At 43.8% G+C, this 20,831-nt stretch overlaps 1 protein-coding gene across 4 annotated transcripts in view; it reads right to left on the reverse strand.

Annotated features, from left to right (window-relative positions):
• LOC311515111 (putative tRNA methyltransferase 9B) overlaps positions 1 to 20,831 on the reverse strand; it is a 97,080-nt gene that overhangs the window by 21,333 nt on the left and 54,916 nt on the right. For all 4 annotated transcript variants that reach the window (XM_084617986.1, XM_084617985.1, XM_084617987.1 and 1 more), the window contains 2 exons: positions 17,119 to 17,315; positions 13,670 to 13,843 (listed from right to left, as the gene is read on the reverse strand). In XM_084617986.1, coding sequence (XP_084474112.1) covers positions 13,670 to 13,843; positions 17,119 to 17,272 — 328 coding nt within the window. In that variant the 5' untranslated portion in view covers positions 17,273 to 17,315. The remainder of the gene's footprint in view (positions 1 to 13,669; positions 13,844 to 17,118; positions 17,316 to 20,831) is intronic.

Here is a 20,831-nt window from a genome sequence, read left to right on the forward strand (position 1 = left end):
TTCAAAGATCTGTCAGTGCCAGGGACACTAGAACACAGAAGTTCAATGGAGTTACTCCTGGTGTACCAGTGTAAGTGAGAAAAGAACAGTTAGCCCATAACAGTTAGCAAGAATTCCACTGATAGGCAGTGGTGTGAGCTGATAAGGACAGCACTCCTCAGCAACAGACTGCAGGGATGTCCTGCCAGTCCCACCAAAAACTGCAACTACCATCTTCCAATTAGGCTGCAAGATCTGTGGGGCAAGGACCGTACCTGTGTCTGTGTTTATTTAATGCCTATCCCAATGGGACCCCAGTCCTGACTGGGTCCTTTGGGTTTACCATAATAAGTAATAGGATTCTTGGTTTACTTCCTTTCATAGAAGCACTCCCAGATGTTGGCTGCAGAGGACTATGCAGAGGGGTTCGTTAGTCAGACTGTGAGCTTCCATTAAAACTCCTGCACTTAGGAACATCATGTTAGCATATCACATTGGAAACTGGAGGATGGAGCACAATGTAATATACATTTGTATAAAAATACGATATTGTGGTTTAGGAGTTCATTTTCTCCTGCTATCTCTTACTCACCTAAAACCTTAATCCCCTGTTTGCAATATAAAAATTAGTTGCTGTGGCAATAATTATAATTTTCAACGGGAGGATTATGACTTCAGGAGGAGAAAATGCAGCAGGAACAGATGAACTCTTAAAAACAAGAGTCAGGAAGTGGGAGCGTCCATCTGAGTAAAGTATTCCCATTGACTTCAGATGAATCACTGCCTTCAATTGGGACTACTCACATGGATAAAAGTTAAGCATGTGCAGGATTGGGGCATATAAAAGTTAAGCATCATCACTGCTATTAACAATAAATAATAAATAATAATAATAATAAAAGAGAAATTATTTAATAGAATGGTCTCTGAATAGAGAGGGGACCTTATTCTCCTCTGCCTCGCACCATCATTTATAACTGTGCAATGTTTACCACGCTGCCACTCTGGTTTGGTAGAGCTTTTGAAATTGTTTGCAGAGAGGCATGAGTGTATGGTGAAATAAAAAAAGAAAAAAAAATTGTAAAGGCTGTTTTTAGGGTCACCTACACCACTTTATACTGTGGGTTTGTCATTGGTTTCTGTATAATGCTGTACTTGCTGTTAGACATAAGACCTTACCAAATTCACAGCCATGAAAAATGGGTCATGGACTGTGAAATCTGGCCTCCCCCCATGAAATCTGGCCTTTGGTGTGGTTTTACCCTATAGTATACAGATTTCAAGGGAGAGACCAGCATTTCTCAAACTGGGAGTCCTGTCCCAAAAGGGAGGTTTTTTTGGGGGTGGGGATGTCACAAGGTTATTTTAGCGGGGGGTCTTGGTATTGCCACCCTTATTTCTGTGCCGCCTTTGGAGCTCAGCAGCTGGAGAGCGGCGGCTGTTGGCTGGGCACCCAGCTCTGAAGGCAGTGCCCCACCAGCAGCAGTGCAGAAGTAAGTGTGGCAACACCAGACCATGACACCCTTACTTCTGCGCTGCTGCCTTCAGAGCTGGGTGGCCAGAGAATGGCAGCTGCTGACTGAGGTCCCAGCTCGGCAGGCAGCAGCACAGAAGTAAGGGTGGCGATACCATTCCATGCCACCCTTATTTCTGCACTGCTGTTGGCGGCAGCTCTGCCTTCAGAGCTGGGATCCTGGCCAGCAGCCGCCACTCTCCAGCTGCCCAGCTTTAAAGGCAGTGCCGCCGCCAGCAGCAGTGCAGAAGTAAGGGTAGCAGTACCGCAACCCCCCCTACAATAACCTTGTGACCCCCCCACCACTCCTTTTTGGGTCAGGACCCCTCCAATTCCAACACCGTGACATTTCAGATTTAAATAGCTGAACTCATGAAATTTCTGATTTTTAAATCCTATGATCACAAAATTGACCAAAATGGACTGTGAATTTGATAGAGCCTTAGTTATATGGGTTTAAATCTGGCATTAATCACTGGAGTTAATTATGGATTTACACCAACGTAAGTGAGATCAGAATCTTGCCCTTCAGGCAAGAATCCCCATGAAAGCCACAGGGAACACTGAAGGCGTTAAAAGGACTCCTGAAAGAAATAACAGTTAACTTGTATTAGAATACACACAGTAATTTAAACCATTTTGCATTTTTTTAAACTGCCATTGCAAGCTGGGCTGCAACAATGACAACCGAAATCTCTCTCTTGGATGCCCTTACAACCACCCAACAGGGCAGCAGGTCTCTGTATGAGCACAAGCACAAGCACAAGCAGTGGCATGCTGCATTTTGTTTAGACCTTGCATGCCTTCTTCCTGGTTGTGAAGAGGCAGGGTGATGAAAGAGAAAGAGGCAGCTAGAGCAAAGGATAGAATATGATGTCCACCCACAGCTAGTGGAGCTAATTTTAGGCCTTTCAACTTCAGTGGAGTGCTTTTAAAAATTCCTCATTGTGATAAAATGTCAGAATGGGATTCCATTAATGCAGAACGTCTCAGCAGATTTCTATATTGTAGTATTGACAACTAACACATTTCACAAGAGTTTTCTAGGCAACAGGTATTTGCAATGCGGCTCTGACAGGAGAATTTTTCCCTTTATAAAAGCGATCCCTTTTCTAACAATCTCTTCCATGCAGAGAAGAAGTGTCATGGCTTGCGTGATAATATGCCCGATGAGTCACAACCGATACTCTTCTGATTTCACTGTCACAGAGAGGCTAATTACTCTCATTTCACACATTCAGATCTTTCCCCATTTGCTAACATTCTTAAAGCTTTCTCCAACGAAAAAAGCAGTGTGGGCAGAAGAGTCTTCCTAGCAACACTGGGCCAAGTCTTCAACTGGTGCAAATTGGCATAGCTCCATTGATTTCAGTGAGGCTAGGCACATTTACACCAGTTCAGGATCTGGCCTTCTGTTTAGTTTGCTGTACTGCCAAAAATATGACAGATTAAACTGAAGTTAGCTTTCATAGAATGGCATTAACTTTAAGGGAAGCCCTTTGCTATTCATTCCAGCAGTTTCTTTCCTCCTAGTGGGACAAGGGAACTGATCAAATAGTGAAGTAATTTCTATTTATTTCCAAATTATCAGAGTATCTGGCTGAGAGAGAGAGAGAGAAAGAAGCAGCACATGATGGCTTTGCCTTTACATACAAAGGAAATAAATGGCATATCTTAATTAAAAGAAAAAGCTTGGTCTCAACACTGCCCCCACCTCAAGTAGTCCAGGAACTCAATACATAGGAGAGTTAAACAAGGTTTCATCCATATATAAATCCATTGCATACCCACATCTTGAATACTGTGTGCTATTCTGGTCACCCCATCTAAATATATATATTAGAATTGGAAGAGCTACAGAGAAGGGCAACAAAAATGATTAGGGGTACGAAACAGCTCCCCTACGAGGAGAGAGTAAAAAAATTGGGACTTTTCAGCTTGGAAATCAGACAACTGAGGGGGAATATGACAGAGGTTTATACAATCATGAATGGTGCGGAGAAAGCGAATGAGGAAGTGTTATTTACTGCTTCACATAAGACAAGAACCAGGGGTCACCCAATGAAATTAATAGGCAACAGGTTTAAAACTAATGTAAGGAAGTATTTCTTCACACAACGCACAGTCAACCTGTGGAACTCATTGTCAGGGGATGCCTTAAAGGCCAAAAGTATAACTCTTCAAAAAAGAATTTGATACGTTCATGGAGGGCAGATCCATCACTGGCTAATAGCCAAGATGGTCACGGATTCAACCCCTAGCCTCTGACTGCCAGAAACTGGGAGTGGACAATGTGATGGATCACTTGACGATTGCCTGTTCTGTTCACTCCCTCTGAAGCCCCTGGCATTGGCCACCGTCAGAAGACAAGATACTAGGCTAGATGGCTGTGACAGACTGTACCTCTAGGTTCACCACTTTTACAAGACTATAATGGATTTTGTACAAAGCATGCCTTGTGAGGTATCATTTGAAAACTCAATGTGCTGAACATTATTGTCCTGGTAAAATATGTGTGACAACGTTGTACGTAAAATTATAAAACTCTACTGTATGACTTTACTGAGACATGCTCCAATTTCAGAAAAGCAGGCACAAAATAGTTCCTCAGAGACAATAAGCAAAATGACGCCTCTGCCAGGTGTGAGCATAATAAAAAGGATTATCACCTGGTTAACCTGCCAAAGAATGGCTGCAAGAAGGGTGTGAGTGAGAAATTTACTGGCAAACAGACTTGCTGTCGCCTGAACCCCAGCTGGAGAGGATTCTCAAAGACCAGAAATGTTATAAGGGAGAAGAGAGGACACAAATTACTTCTCTCCCCCCATCTCTAAGGAGCATCATTGAACTGGGGGAGGGATACTGGCCAAAAAGATCCAGTCAAATGGCTATAAGCATGCGGTGAGAGAAATCTTTGCTTTGAATTCACTTAGGGTACGTCTACACTACGAAATTAGGTCGAATTTATAGAAGTCAGTTTTTTAGAAATCATTTTTATATAGTCAATTGTGTGTGTCCCCACACAAAATGCTCTAAGTGCATTAACTCAGTGGAGTGCTTCCACAGTACCAAGGCTAGTGTGGACTTCTGGAGCATTGCACTGTGGGTAGCTATCCACAGTTCCCGCAGTCTCTGCCACGTATTGGAATTCTGGGTTGAGATCCCAAAGCCTAATGGGGCAAAAACATTGTCACGGGCGGTTCTTGGTACATGTTGTCAGGCCCTTCCTCCCTCCATGAAAGCAATGGCAAACAATCGTTTTGCGCCTTTTTTCCCTGGGTTACCTGTGCAGACGCCATACCACGGCAAGCATGGAGCCCTCTCAGCTCACTGTCACCGTACGTCTCCTGGGTGTTGGCAGATGCGGTACTGCATTGCTACACAGCAGCAGTTCATTGCCTTGTGGCAGAAGACGGTGCAACAGGCCTGATAACCATCATCATCATGTCCTAGGTGCTCTTGGCTGCCTTGATAAGGTCGGTGAGGAGTGCCTGGACAGACATGGGCACAGGGACTGAAATAGGAGTGACTTGACCAGGTCATTCTCTTTAGTCCTTCCAGCAGTTGTATTGCACCGTCTCCTGGCGAGCAGGCAGGAGATGAGGATGGCGAGCAGTCCTACTGCACTGTCTGCTGCCAGTCAAAGATGTAAAAGATAGATGGAGTGGATCAAAACAAGAAATAGACCAGATTTGTTTTGTATTCATTTGCTCCCCCCTCCCTCCATGAAATCAACGGCCAACAATTGTTTCGGTGAGGTCTGTCAGGGGCACCTTGAAAAGTTTAATGGAGATTCAGTCCTGCCTCGAATACCAGGGGGAGGGATCGCTCAGTGGGTTGAGCGTTGGCCTGCTAAACCCAGGGTTTTGAGTTCAATCCTTGAGGGGGCCATTCTATGTGACAGTTGTTTTTGTTTCTCCTTGATGTAAAGCCACCCCCTTTGTTGATTTTAGTTCCCTGTAAGCCAACTCTGTAAGCCATGTCGTCAGTTGCCCCTCCCTCCGTCAGAGCAACGGCAGACAATCATTCCGCGCCTTTTTTCTGTGTGGACGCCATACCATGGCAAACATGGAGCCCGCTCAGATCACTTTGGCAATTAGGAGCACATTAAACACTACAAGCATTATCCAGCAGTATATGCAGCACCGGAACCTGGCAAAGTGAAACCGGGCGAGTAGGCAGCGCGGTGACCAGAGTGATGAGGACATGGACACAGACTTCTCTCAAAGAACGGGCCCTGGCAATGTGGGCATCATGGCGCTAATGGGGGGGGTTCATGCTGTGGAATGCCGATTATGGGCCCGGGAAACAAGCATAGACTGGTGGGACCGCATACTGTTGTGGGTCTGGGACGATTCCCAGTGGCTGCGAAACTTTCACATGCGTAAGGGCACTTTCATGGAACTTTGTGACTTGCTTTCCCCTGCCCTGAAGCGCCAGAATACCAAGATGAGAGCAGCCCTCACAGTTGAGAAGCGACTGGCAATAGCTCTGTGGAAGCTTGCAACGCCAGACAGCTACCGGTCAGTCGGGAATCAATTTGGAGTGGGCAAATCTACTGTGGGGGCTGCTGTGATGCAACTAGCCAATGCAATCAAAGATCTACTGATATCAAGGGTAGTGATCCCTGAGAAATGTGCACGTCATAATGGATGGCTTTGCTACAATGGGATTCCCTAACTGTGGTGGGGCCACAGACAGAACCCATATCCCTATCTTGGCACCGGAGCACCAAGCCGGCGAGTACATAAACCTCAAGGGGTACTTTTCCATAGTGCTGCAAGCATTGGTGGATCACAAGGGACGTTTCACCAACATCAACATGGGATGGCCGGGAAAGGTACATGACACTCACATCTTCAGGAACTCTGGTCTGTTTCAAAAGCTGCAGGAAGGGACCTTATTCCCAGACCAGAAAATAACCGTTGGGGATGTTGAAATGCCTATAGTTATCCTTGGGGTCCCAGCCTACCCCTCAATACCATGGCTCATGAAGACATACACAGGCAGCCTGGACAGTAGTCAGGAGCTGTTCAACTACAGGCTGAGCAAGTGAGGAATGGTGGTAGACTGTGCATTTGGACATTTAAAGGCTCGCTGGCGCACTTTACTGACTCGCTTAGACCTCAGCGAAACCAATATTCCTACTGTTATTACTGCTTGCTGTGTGCTCCACAATATCTGTGAGAGCAAGGGGGAGAATTTTATGGCGGGGTGGGAGGTTGAGGCAAATCGCCTGGCTGCTGGTTACGCGCAGCCAGACACCAGGGCGGTTAGAAGAGCACAGGAGGGTGTGGTGCGCATCAGAGAAGCTTTGAAAACCAGTTCCGTGACTACGGTGTGAAAGTTCTGTTTGTTTCTCCTTGATTAACCCCCCCACACTTCCTTGGTTCACTCTACTTCCCTGTAAGCTAACCACCCTCCCCTCCTCCCTTCGATCACCGCTTGCAGAGGCAATAAAGTCATTGTTGCTTCACATTCATGCATTCTTTATTAATTCATCACACAAATAGGGGGATAACTGTCAAGGTAGCTCGGGAGGGGTGGTGGAGGAGGGAAGGACAAGGCCACACAGCACTTTGAAAGTTTAAAACTTATTGAATGCCAACCTTCTATTGCTTGGGCAATCCTCTGGGGTGGAGTGGCTGGGTGGCCAGAGGCCCCTCCACCGCGTTCTTGGGCGTCTGGGTGAGGAGGCTATGGAACTTGGGGAGGAGGGCAGTTGGTTACTCAGGGGCTGGGATGGCAGTCTGTGCTCCAGCTGCCTTTCCGGCAGCTCAACCATACGCTGGAGCATATTAGTTTGATCCTCCAGCAGCATCAGCATTGAATCCTGCCTCCTCTCATCATGCTGCCGCCACCTTTCAGCTTCAGGCCGCAACTCACTCTCTTCAGCCTGCCACCTCTCCTCGCGTTCATTTTGTGCTTTTCTGCACTCTGACATCGTCTGCCTCCATGCATTCGCCTGTGCTCTGTCAGTGTGGGAGGACAGCATGAGCTCAGAGAACATTTCATCGCGAGTGTGTTTTTTTCGCCTTCTAATCTTCGCTAGGTTCTGGGAAGGAGAAGATCCTGTGATCCTTGAAACACATGCAGCTGGTGGAGAAAAATAAAAGGGACAGTGGTATTTAAAAAGACACATTTTCTAGAACAATGGGTACACTCTTTCACGGTAAACTTTGCTGTAAACATTACATACATAGCACATGTGCTTTCATTACAAGGTTGCATTTTGCCTCCCCCCACCGTGTGGCGAGCCCCTCATCCCTCCCACCTCCCCGTGGCTAACAGCAGGGAACATTTTTATTCAGCTACAGGCAAACAGCCCAGCAGGAATAGGCACCTCTGAATGTCCCCTTAAGAAAAGCACCCTATTTCAACCAGGTGACCATGAATGATATCGCTCTCCTGAGGATAACACAGAGAGATAAAGAACGGATGTTGTTTGAACACAAACAAACATATACTGCAATGCTTTGTTCTGCAATGATTCCCGACTACCTGCTACTGGCCTGGCGTGGTAAAGTGTTCTGCCATGGTGGACGGAATAAGGCTGCCCTCCCCAGAAACCTTTTGCAAAGGCTTTGGGAGTACATCCAAGAGAGCTTTATGGAGATGTCCCTGGAGGATTTCCGCTCCATCCCCAGACACGTTAACAGACTTTTCCAGTAGCTGTACTGGCAGCGAATGCCAGGGCAAATCAATCATTAAACACACTTGCTTTTAAACCACGTATACTATTTTAAAAAGGTACACTCACCAGAGGTCCCTTCTCTGCCTGGCGGATCCGGGAGGCAGCCTTGGGTGGGTTCGGGGGATACTGGCTCCAGGTCCAGGGTGAGAAACAGTTCCTGGCTGTCAGGAAAACCAGTTTCTCCGTTTGCTTGCTGTGAGCGATCTTCCTCGTCCCCAAAACCTGCTTCCGTGTTGCCTCCCTCTCCACTGATGGAGTCAAAGCACATGGTTGGGGTAGTGGTGGCTGAACCCCCTAAAATGGCATGCAGCTCATCACAGAAGTGGCATAGTTGGGGCTCTGACCCGGTGGGGCCGTTTGTCTCTCTGGTTTTCTGGTAGGCTTGCCTCAGCTCCTTAAGTTTCACACGGCACTGCTTCGGGTCCCTGTTATGGCCTCTGTCCTTCACGCCCTGGGAGATTTTGACAAATGTTTTGGCATTTCAAAAACTGGAACGGAGTTCTGATAGCACGGATTCCTCTCCCCATATAGCAATCAGATTCCGTACCTCCCATTCGGTCCATGCTGGAGCTCTTTTGCGATTCTGGGACTCCATCATGGTCACCTCTGCTGATGAGCTCTGCACTCACCTGCAGCTTGCCATGCTGACCAAACACGAAATGAGATTCAAAAGTATGCAGGCCTTTTCCTCTCTACCTGGCAGGTGCATCTGAGTTGAGAGTGCTGTCCAGAGCAGTCACAATGGAGCACTCTGGGATAGCTCATGGAGGCCAATACCGTCGAATTGCGTCCACACTACCCCAAATTCGACCCGGCAAGGCCAATTTCAGCACTAATCCCCTTGTCGGGGGGTGGAGTAAAGAAATAGATTTTAAGAGCCCTTTAAGTAGAAAAAAAGGGCTTTGTCGTGTGGACGGGTGCAGGGTTAAATCGATTTAACGCTGCTAAATTCGACCTCAACTCCTAGTGTAGACCAGGGCTAAGCTTGGTAAGTTAGGTATTAGTTTGCATTTTACCTTTTATTTCTTTGTAACCAATTCTGACTTTTATGCCTCATTACTTGTAATCACTTAAAATCTATATTTCTGTAGTTAAACTTGTTTTATTGTTTTATCTACACCAGCGTGTGTTTGGATTAAAGTGTTTGTTATCTGAAATTAAGTTTCCCAATGGGGGGCATGGATCAGCGTTCAAGTCGAACTCCCCATCAGTACCCAGCCCAAGCCAGGGAAACTAATGATCCAACCAGTGGACCAAATTCGGTGATGGATAAGGCACGTTGCACATATGCTAAGAAGATTTAAGATCACATGGTTTGTGCATAGCATTTTCAATTACTGAGATGACATACTTTCTATGAGCTTGTACTGCACAGAAGGAAACAGCTGGGCAGTACAAGACGCATATTTCTGGGGACAAGTCTGGGACTAAGAATTTGCTGGTGTCATTCTCCAATATAATTCAGGAATGGCTACCTGAAGCACCCTTGCAGTATAGTTGGGAGTAGTTTGCATGTTAGAAGCTCTGTGTGTGTGTGTGAGCGAGCAAGGCCAGGAGCGGTTGCTTTAACAGTGAGGCAGTGTAAAAGGCACCCCAGACTGGAGAACTGATAGGAACAGCTATTCAGCAGTCCAGATTGTACCCTGGGGAATGTCACAATGGCCCCGTGTGGCCATTCTTATGTTCATAAAGAGCATGATCTCACTAGGATAGAGATAAAGCCATTTTGAAACAGCTATAGATATGCCAAGTGGATTTAGACAGTATTAATAATTCCTTAACAGAAGGGGAGATACATGAGCGCCAATCCTACTGTCGTTGAAGTCAATGGCAAACCTCCATGTGATTTCAATGGGACAGGGTTGGCACTGTGATGCATACAATCATAAAAAAACCCACCAGTATGTGTGACTGTGATCAAGAGGCTGGTTTCTGTCAGTGAAGATTTTTAAACTAGAATAAAATTATATTATGAGTAAATGGGGAAAATGTACAAGATACCTTTCCAAATGCAGGCAAAGAACTGTGGAAGATTTGCCTGTTAGGAGTTAAGCATTTTAAAGGAATCTATTTAGATCTACTTTATGCTTATAAGTCTTGCTAGTGTAGCTTTACTGCAAAACCCTCTGAATATAGATGCAGCTTGTACTAATCAAAAAGCGCTTTTGCTGGTGTAGGTTATACCAGTTCCCTGAGCAAAATAAGCTATAGTGGCAAACGCACTTTTATGCTAGTGTATCTGCATCTACATTAGGGCTTCTATTGGCATAGAAATGTGGCAAAAAATTAGTTACTTCTAATCAACATTGCCATGCTGGCAAAAGTTTCTAGTCTAGTCCTGGCCTTCGCATTGCTGAAGGACCTTATTCCCGTCGCTCAACAATCTCCTGGAAGATAGGGAATGCAAATGGTTACCATCACCTCTGGTGTGTATCTATCTTCAGAAGATTATGTGGTGACAAATAGGACTCAGAGATGGGGGGGGAGGGCTATCTGCAGTATTGCCAAAACCCACTGCTCATAATAAATAAATAAAAATGAGTCAGGTCCAAAACCCATGAGATTGGCTTATAAATCATGAGATTGAAATAAGAAGACTGGAGTTCTTTTTATTTGCCTTTTGGTTTTTGATCCTTTAAAGTGCACGTTTTTAAGCTTTTCTCAGCAACCATGTGGGCTAGAAGCTTCTTTTAAAAAAAAAAAAAAAAGTTACAACCAGAAGCTGAGATTCTCACATAATCCTATTACTCCAAGAACTTGAGCTTTGAGAAAAACTCTGTACAGAAGACAAAGCTGTCTCAGGGATTGGCCCTAGACTGTGGAATAAACTTCCATGGGAACTAAGGAACATTACAAACCTCACCACCTTCTGCTCTAAGTGCAAGCCACATGTCGGTGACCTTGCATTCTCTAACAAACATAACGTAATGTGCGTGTGTTAACATTACACATGCACACACACAAAAATTTCCAAAGAAAAACACCCCACTGCACACACAAGCAACACACACTTCTCTAACTGAGGAAAGGATGAGAGAACAAACATGTTACAATGTGTCGTCATGTTGCTTAATAAACTAGTGGAAGGTGCTCAGATACTTGAGTGATGAGCATGAATACCTACACAGAACAGAACACTGTATCTAGTATGATAATGAACTCTGGAAGCTCCTCTGAACTTCGAAGAACTTGACATGGATCTGGGATTTGAAAACCAGAGTCCCAAGAGGCTGAAAGAAAGACTTTCTGAGACAGGGAGTGGAAGCTGTCAGCCTAATCAGTGATTGATTTAAAGAGATGTAAGATATTCACATTTAATTGTGCTTTAATGAAACTAAGTGTGTCTCATCTTGTTTAATTTATAGGAAAAGTAAATCTTCCTCTGCTAAGCAAACAATAACTTTTGTTTTAGTTCCACTATTTCTCTATTTTTAATCAACCCTGTTTTTACTATGATTATTTGACTTGTGGACAGTTGGTTAAGTAATTTCCTGAAGATTGCCCCAAAGATAGGAGAGCCCCATAGCTTCTAAGGAGAAGTAGTGAAGGATATAGAAGTTTCTGCCGCCTCACTCTTACTTGATGTCTCAGTTACAGGAGAAAGGACAGACGTCCTCTCCCATTACGGAGAGCTGAAAAGGGTAGAGGAACAAAATAAAAGAAGCCTTAAGAGCAGAGAGGAGACAGGAGTTGGTGGTGATGCAGGTGACTACAGCAGGTTATGAAAAGATGGAAGACTGGTGATTATTTTAAAATTTCACAATATATTGTAGTGACTGATATTTGTCAAGTATTGAACAGCTAGCTATTTCATGCAATTTACAAATTCGACTGAGAAATTAACGTTACCACAACTTCACCCAAAACCCTGGATAAACGTACAAAGCCATCAGTGCCATCTTTCCAGTGGGTTCCCTTATCATGTGCACCTTCCTGCATATAGAAACATGCAGCTTGTAATTACCTGATCTGAATGTACAAATACGGGGTTTCCACATGTCCAAAAGATAAGGGTTCCACCTCTGACAAACTAAAAAGCAAGATAACTCTGCCCCTGCCTCCCTACCAAGCCCTGCAAGCATCTTAAGAGTTCAACAACAGGAAAAAATGGTAAGTTTTGGGTCTCAATCCTTCATTTGCTAGTAAATTGGCAGCACCTCTCACTACTGTGGCTGAATGAATGCTGGCCCTGCAACTCAGGGCCCACATAAACCTGTTTTACCAGTGTCAAGGTTCCTTCCCCACTCTGAACTCTAGGGTACAGATGTGGGGACCTGCATGAAAAACCCCCTAAGCTTATTTTTACCAGCTTAGGTTAAAACTTCCCCAAGGTACAAACTATTTTGCCTTTTGTCCCTGGACTTTATTGCTGCCACCACCAAGCGTCTAACAAATATAACAGGGAAAGAGCCCACTTGGGAACGTCTTGTCCCCGAAAATCCCCCCAAGCCCTACACCCCCTTTCCTGGGGAAGGCTTGATAACAATCCTCACCAATTTGCGTATGAGAACACAGACCCAAACCCTTGGATCTTAAGAACAATGAAAAAGCAATCAGGTTCTTAAAAGAAGAATTTTAATTAAAGAAAATTAAAAGAATCACCTCTGTAAAATCAGGATGGTAAATACCTTACAGGGTAATCAGATTAAAAACATAGAGAATCCCTCTAGGCTAAACCTTAAGTTACAAAAAGACACAAAAAGAGGAATACACATTCCATTCAGCACAGCTTATTTTATCAGCCATTTAAACAAAACAGAATCTAATGCATATCTAACTAGATTGCTTACTGACTTTTTACAGGAGTTCTGACTTGCATTCCTGCTCTGGTCCCAGCAAAAGCAACACACAGACAGAGAGAACCCTTTGTTTCCTTCCCCTCCAGTATCTTGTCTCCTCATTGGTCATTTTGGTCAGGTGCCAGCGAGGTTGTCTTAACTTCTTAACCCTTTACAGGTGAAAGGGTTTTTCCTCTGGCCAGGAGGGATTTAAAGGTGTTTACCCTTCCCTTTATATTTATGACAACCAGAGACTCCTTTGCTGGCTCCTGAGTGGCTTTTCATCATATTTTCCTGTGGGCAGGTGGTCAGCATTTCATATTTGTACCACTGGGAAAAGCCCAAATAGGACCTGATGAAGTGGGCTGTAGCCCACGAAAGCTTATGCTCAAATATATTTGTTAGTCTCTAAGGTGCCACGAGTACTCCTGTTCTTTTTGTGGATACAGACTAACACAGCTGCTACTCTGAAACCTACCCTAGCAAATTACTAACAGCACTGCAAGCCCCCTTTTTGCATTGGCAAACTGAGGAGTGGTTTCCAGTGGTGTAACTAGATGGGTGGACCAAGGAAATATGCACCAAAGTCTTGTGTTGCCCTCTGCCAAAATACTTGGCAGAGACTGTGAAGCCAGCCTAAAAGCTCCAAACAGGATTATCCTTTGAAATTTTGGCCAACAGAAATTGCCAATGTACAAAACTTACCAGCAATGGATAAGACAGCATCAAAACACTCATTCCGATATGGCAGGCACAGACTATGACACACCATTACTTCATGGCCATCATTTCGTGCTGACTCCACCAAAGGGAAGCAGTAATCACAGCCCAGCTTATAGGTTTGAGAATTGATATGAAGGTATTTGCCATTTCCACAGCCTGAAGTAGTAAAATAAAGAGGAGAAAAGAGTGTCTTTCAGTTTCTATAAGCAAGAGAATATTCTCCTGACATGAGCAATGAAATGTGCCAGTGTCTGACCTCGATAATTTGAAATTCTCTGCCCATTTAAAAAAAAAAAAAACCAAGATGACATTATAGTGGAATTTATTGTGGCTTGTGATCATTTTAGCACAATGAGCACAGACTGTTCCTATCTGTCAAACAGTGGGCTCTTTGCTGTGTGACGTTAAGTGATGAGATGGGTTTGCTAAAGAGCATTTATCTTGGCTTTCTCGTGGCATACAGAATCAATAACATTTATGTTATGACGCTATTACACTTCTGCTTGTAAAAGACCAAAAATACTGTATTAAAGCATCATATGGCAGCAGCACAGCCTTGAATTATTCCTGTGTATTCAAACAGACAAATTAGAAGGCTAAATAATTAAATCACTATCAGACCAAGCTGTTAAACCCATTGTTTCCTTGTTATCTGCTGCTAATTGCTGTTGCCATGACAACTGGAACTTTCTTTGTCTGATATCTCCCTGCAGTTTCTTCTTCATAACTGTATGCTTCTGATGTAGAGATGTACAGCCTTCCCACACTACAATAATTCTGTGTTGAAATAATATAACAAAACTTTCAACTTAAACTATTTTACTGCTAACATTTTCATCTGGGGCTCAGGTATCTGAATCCTTATACTATTAAGTCTGATAGTTTGAAAAAATCTAAGAAGTTACCAAATGTGACTTCTCACCTCTTGCTTGAATGACTGTCATTGAAATCACAGATCAAATTAAGAAAAGGGAGTGAAGTGCCTTGGGTTAATATAATAGCCTTTCACTTCTGGAGACCTCAGTTCAAATCCTCTTTATTTCACAGACAAAATTCAATTTGATGGTTCATAATGCTATGTATTTGTTCATGTAAAAGGATGAGGCCTATTTTATAGTGCCCTCCTCCGACCAGACCAGGCTTTGCTCTTGCTGAGTCAGCTCACTCCCTGGATTAATTCTGTCTGAGCTCTCTCAATTAATCCAAAGAAGCAGTTTCCAGCAGGGTTAGTTGATTTATTTTAAGTGTTTTTAAACAAATCAAAAAACGTTGCAGACTCTTCCTTCAAAGTCTGTGGAGACCAAGTAGTCCTTTTCCCCAAGTTTGTCCCGCACACCAGTAACCAACATTTCCCAGCTCTTACCTCGGAGGCTTAGCAAAATAAAAAGACCCTACTGTATCGCCCTTCTGTCCATGTGGTTCCTGGAGCAATTCTTCTGTGTAATAGCTCCCATAGCAGTCTACTAAGGGCATAGCCCTTGGTCCCTCAGCTTTCTGGAGGTTGTTGCAATCCTCTTCTCCATTTCCTTCTGCCCTCTTTTTCCAAGAGTGAGTTAATTAAATTCCAACTCTTTCTCAGGTGCAGCAGGTGGGGCTAATCAGCCAGCCAGTCACAGGTCTCTGGCCCCAGAGGAACGGTATCCCTTATGTTTTCACAGTTCACAATACACTAAAACCCACTATGAAATTAGCTCAATCATTCATGAGAACACTCAGAAATAACAGAGACACGTAAAGCAGAAAGCCCAGTGTACGCACACAGAGCAATGTAGAGAAGTCTGTGTAACATCAGACATTACATGTTTGGCCCAAGCCATTGTTATTGATATTTCACTTTCATTAACACCCTAAGAATTGAAAGGAAAAAAAGAAAGGGTCTGGAGAGATGATTTTAGCAAACTGAAAAAGGAGTAGAGAAGCTATTTATTTTTAGTTTGAATCCAGCACAGGTCATGAGCTGGCCATATCAGACTCCTGTTTGGTGGTCAACGTGAAATCCTTCCATGGTCTTAGTTCAGTTTCTAATGGGGAGGTGTCCATATCACTGTTAGCATCCTTGTAGATAATGTTACTTCTTAAAGAATGAAGGAGGACTGTGGAAAAATACCAGCTGGCCAGCACCTGTTGTCCCTGCAGGCATGGAAGCACATTGGCACGGCAGTATAGGGAAAATTGCCCTGGCACGGTCCATGCTTTAACTTTAGAAAAATTGAAAATTTCAAATTCCAGAGTTATTTATACTATATATTAAACTTTTCATATCCACTAACATCTTAAAATAAAAAAGGGAAAATTATTTGCAACATTATTCAGCTATTTAGTCCTTTCATACTTTCCTTTAATAGTGGTGACAGGACATTCACCTCCCAAGTGCCTCCTTTATGGCTGGGTGTGATACTGCAGGCCTTTCCGGCCTCTGGTGCCTTCAGTAGGGTGTCAGCCTTTCTTTGTAGGTCTTCAGAGGCTAAGCTCTCTGGCCAACTTACACAGTCAAATGGATGAGCCCCTTTTGGGATAGCAAAGAGTTCAATACACTGCCTGCCTTCAGCAGGGTCTTCAGCCCCATCTCTGGGCCCTTTAAATCCTGCCCTGCCTTTGGGATTCTAAGCCTTGTCCCCTTCTAGAGTCTTAGACCACTTCACCAGTGGGAGAATCAGGGCCCACGCACTATTCCAGGTCCCAACCCAGAGACACTATCAACAGCAGTTGCCTCCAGTTCACTGCTGCTAGCCTGGCCCTTTTCCCACGTAGCCCCTTTTTCTTCACTCTTACCTAAGGGCTGAATTTCTCAGATCTTCTTCCTTCTCACCAAATGCAAATGCTACCACAAACCATCCTCTGGTTCTCTCAAGCTCCTGTGACCAGGAAGAAGCATCCTTCCTTGCTCTTCTGGTCCTATTGACCTGCTAAGGCCTTGTAGTTCCTTTTAGCTGAGACTGCTGGGCTGAGATTGGCTGCTTCTGTGCAGCCTCTCTAGGCAGGCCTGAAGGACCCATCTTCACTACTCCTTTCTTGGGGCAGAGTATGGTAGAACCGTGGGCCCTCCAGCGAGGGGACACAAAGGCCTGGTACACTCCTTCACAAGTAGGTAATGGGAAAAGTTGCACAGCCACATGGCTTGTACATATGTATGGATGGCTCTGGAAGCAGGTCCATTACAGAAGAAAGAGGGAGAGCAGGCAGCAGGAGGCAAATTTGATAGGCAGCCAGGCTATGATGATTAAAAGTGTACCTGCCAGCTCCAAAACACACTCATTTGCAGATGAGCACTCATTTCAAACCCTGCAGCCTAAGGCAAGGTGACTCTGACCATGCCAAAAAGTACTGCTTAATACAGAGAAGAGGCATGCCTGGCTTTGATCACTATCAACACTAAAAAAATAATGATAGTTTTTTTTAAAACAGTTGTCATACTCAGGGACTCAACTTACCAATATCAGCAATCAGGCTGCCTGGTTCCTGATCTGAAAGGAACTGTTGTACCTTTGGCCAAGCCTTGTAGCGTGCATCATGGAAGTGAGGAGCAATTTTCTCATACACTCTATGGACGTGGTCCTTCTCCAACTGGCTTGCCTCCTTCTCCATCACAAAAAGGCTACACTAACTCATTGAACCCAGTGCAACAGTCCTAAAGAAGCGGAAAGGGAAAAACAAACAAACAAAGTCATCTCAGAAACCTGTGTGGTCTCGTTTTCTAAAATACAACCATAAAATTTTAGTAGTATTATGCAGTTAGTTTTGAATCTCCATTTACAACTTGGGATGAGTTATCAACATAAACAAAGAGAAAAAACTGGGATTTTTAAGGCAAAAAGCATTGTTTAATCTGTGTTGCTTTCTGACGTTATACAACATTGTATGATATAAATAAGTGTTTCACACTCAAGACCTGTCCTCATGACTAAGACTTGCTAATTTTGCGTCCAATTCAGCAACACTTACTCACATTTTTCCTGGGAGAATTCTGCACCAAAAAATTTTTAAAAAATCTGTAAACAAATATTTCAAATTTCTTCAAAATTCAACATATTTTATTTGTCAAAATAACACAATATAATCACACCAGTTTCAATTATTTTAGTAATTTATTTCAAAATATCTGTCAGCAAGTATGTATGTAACAATACAGACAACAAAAAAGTTTCAGGAATTTTTTTTTGACAAACAGATTTCTTTACTAGGCATATATTAATACAGAACTGAGTAATAATTCACTTAAACTACAGTACAGAACCGTATTTCCCGCACCCCTCAGAAGTGGTGCAAAGGATTGGGGTAGTCAGGGATAACAGAGGAGCTGAGGGAGAGGGAAGTAAATTGCTGGGAAGGAGCATGAACTTGAAGGGTTGTTGGGTATGTGTGGGAAAAGCATGGAACAGGTTTTTTGCGGGGGTGGGGAAGGATTGTTAGGGAGCGTCCCCATGCAGACCCTGGCTGACCCCTAGCCTCTCCCATTCGGTCAGGCACATCTGCCCCTGTCACCGTGTGTCTCTGGGCCCCCACTCAGCCATTCTCTTACCCCCTGTAGCTCTCCACACACGCACCCCACCCATGTGGCCCTGCATATCTACTCCCATTCAGCAACTACCCCAGTCTGTTCTCCCCCACTAGCCCTTATGAGCCCCTGTCTAACCCCCCAGCAGCCTCACGCTGTCTCTCTCTCCATAGACTCCATCTTCTGACCTGGCCCGACAGGCACTGTGAAGAAGGCAAGCTCTTCCTTTTCCCTATCATAGCTGGGGCTTAGCAGGAGCTGCTGCTCTGTTCTAGTGCCACAGCGCCCTCTGGTGAGCAAAACGTGGAACTTCAGCAACTTTTCAGCAGAAGCTATTTTCTGCAAAAAATATTTAAAATATGCATGGCACATGAAATGTGTGTGCACAGTGGTGCAGAATTCCCCCAGAAGTATCCCATGGTGTAAACAATACTTTAACAGGACGATCCAGCATAATTTCAAGGTCAGAAACAGTGGCAAAATCAGGGCCATCGCCATTAAGAAAATCCTTTAATAACATCATTGCTGAACTACAATCCCTGCGTGCTGATGGAAGTCATTACAACCACCAGAGGAGACACCCACAGCCAATTCTAGTACACTCTGCACTTCTGAGCCACAGCAATCCATCCTTTTGTCACCTTTAGATTGGATTACTATGCCTTGACCTAGAACAGTGGTTCTCAACCAGGGGTACACAGTAAAATTAAAAAAAAAAACTGTTCTGATGCTGATAAAGCACCCCGCCCATATCAGAGGAATGTCCCTAACGAGTGTTAAAACCACCAAGGTTATAAAGTAGAGACACCCAGGCACTAGGAAATTAGGGACGATAGAGAGAGAGAGAGACTCAATAAATGGTAAAATAAGCTCTAACCAGTGTTTTTATGTTGACCATCTGCATAAACTGAGAAGGTCACAACTAATAATTTGTTATAATCTGGGCATGAAAGATAAAATGTAAAAAAAACTTGGGCAGAAAGAAGGACACATAGGTGCCAGTATGTAATTGGTTAAAATTTTTATTTAGGAGTGTGGGATAATGTGATAGTTTTACACATATAATGTAAATGAAAAACAATGCTCTTTGGGAACCATTTCCGGACAACAGTGCAACATCAAGCTACTGGAACTCTGACCCCTCTACGTGACCGGGATGTGTAGAGGCATCGCCGGGAACCCCCAGATGAGTGGATCCTGACTGGTCATCAGATGAAATTTGTCTGTATATAGGGAGTGGTGAGGATAAGGTATTTGCTTGGTGTATATATATATATATATATTTATTTGTGTGTGTTGATAACAAATAGAGGTTTAGAGCACAACTGTGTAAGGCTCTTTCCAAGGAAAAGTTTCCACAGACCCATAGAGTATAGGCAGGGTGCAATAAATTGACCAGGTCACGCCTTGAGCTCTCGGTAGGGTATAGGCGGGGTGCCCTAAATTAAGTGGGTAACATACTGTTCAACATATTCATAAGTGATCTGGAAAAAGGGATAAACAGTGAGGTGGCAAAGTTTGCAGATGATAGAAAATTACTTAAGATAGTGAAGTCCAAAGCAGATTGCAAAGAGTTACAAAGGGATCTCACAAAACTGGGTGAATGGGCAACAAAATGGCAGATGAAATTCAATGTTGATAAATGCAAAGTAATGCACACTGGAAAACATAATCCCAACCACATATACAAAAGGATGAGGTCTAAATTAGCTGATATCACTCAAGAAAGAGATCTTGGAGTTATTGTGGATAGTTCTCCGAAAATAGCTGCTCATTGTGCAGTGGCAGTCAAAAAAGCTAACAATGTTAGGAACCATTAGGAAAGGGATAGATAATAAGAGTAAATAACATAATGCCATTATATAAAGCCATGGCACCCCACACCTTGACTACTGCATGCAGTTCTGGTCACCCCATCTCAAAAAAAGATATATTAGAGTTGGGAAAGTTACAGAGAAGGGCAACAAAAATGATTAAGGATATGGAACAGTTTCATATGAGGAGAAACTGAAAGGACTAGGGCTGTTCATCTTTAAAAAAAAAAGAGACAACTAAAAAGGGGGATGCGATAGAGGTCTATATAATCATGAAAGGTGTGGTGGAAAAAGTGAATAGGGAAATCTTATTTACCCCTTCACATAACACAAGAAGTCACCCAATGAAATTAACAGGCAGCAGGTTTAAAACAAACAAAAGGAAATACTTCTTCACAACGCACAACCGGTGGAGCTCGTTGCCAGGGGATGTTGTGAAGGACAAAAAGTGTAATCTGGTTCAAAAAAAGAACTAGATGATTTCATGGAGGACAGGTCCATTAATGGCTATTAGCCAAGATGGTCAGGGATGCAACATATGCTCTAGTTGTCCCTATGCCTCCGATTGCCAGATACTGGGATGGATCACTCAGTAATTGCCCTGTTCTATTGATACCCTCTTAAACATCTAGCATTGGCCACTGCTGGAAGACAGGATACTGGGCAAGATGGACTATTGGTGTGACCCAGTATGGCTATTTTTATGTTCCCAAGAAAATGTCTTAAAGCATAGGAGCGGGGTGGAGAAGTGGTTTCCCATTGTGGAAGACCATTATTGTTCTTTTTAATGTAAGTGATGGTGTCTAGATAATGCAATGATGACTACCTTAGAAAT

Source organism: Lepidochelys olivacea (genome assembly GCF_965140295.1).
Source record: "Lepidochelys olivacea isolate rLepOli2 genome assembly, chromosome: 1".
Classification (NCBI taxonomy): Eukaryota; Metazoa; Chordata; order Testudines; family Cheloniidae; genus Lepidochelys; species Lepidochelys olivacea.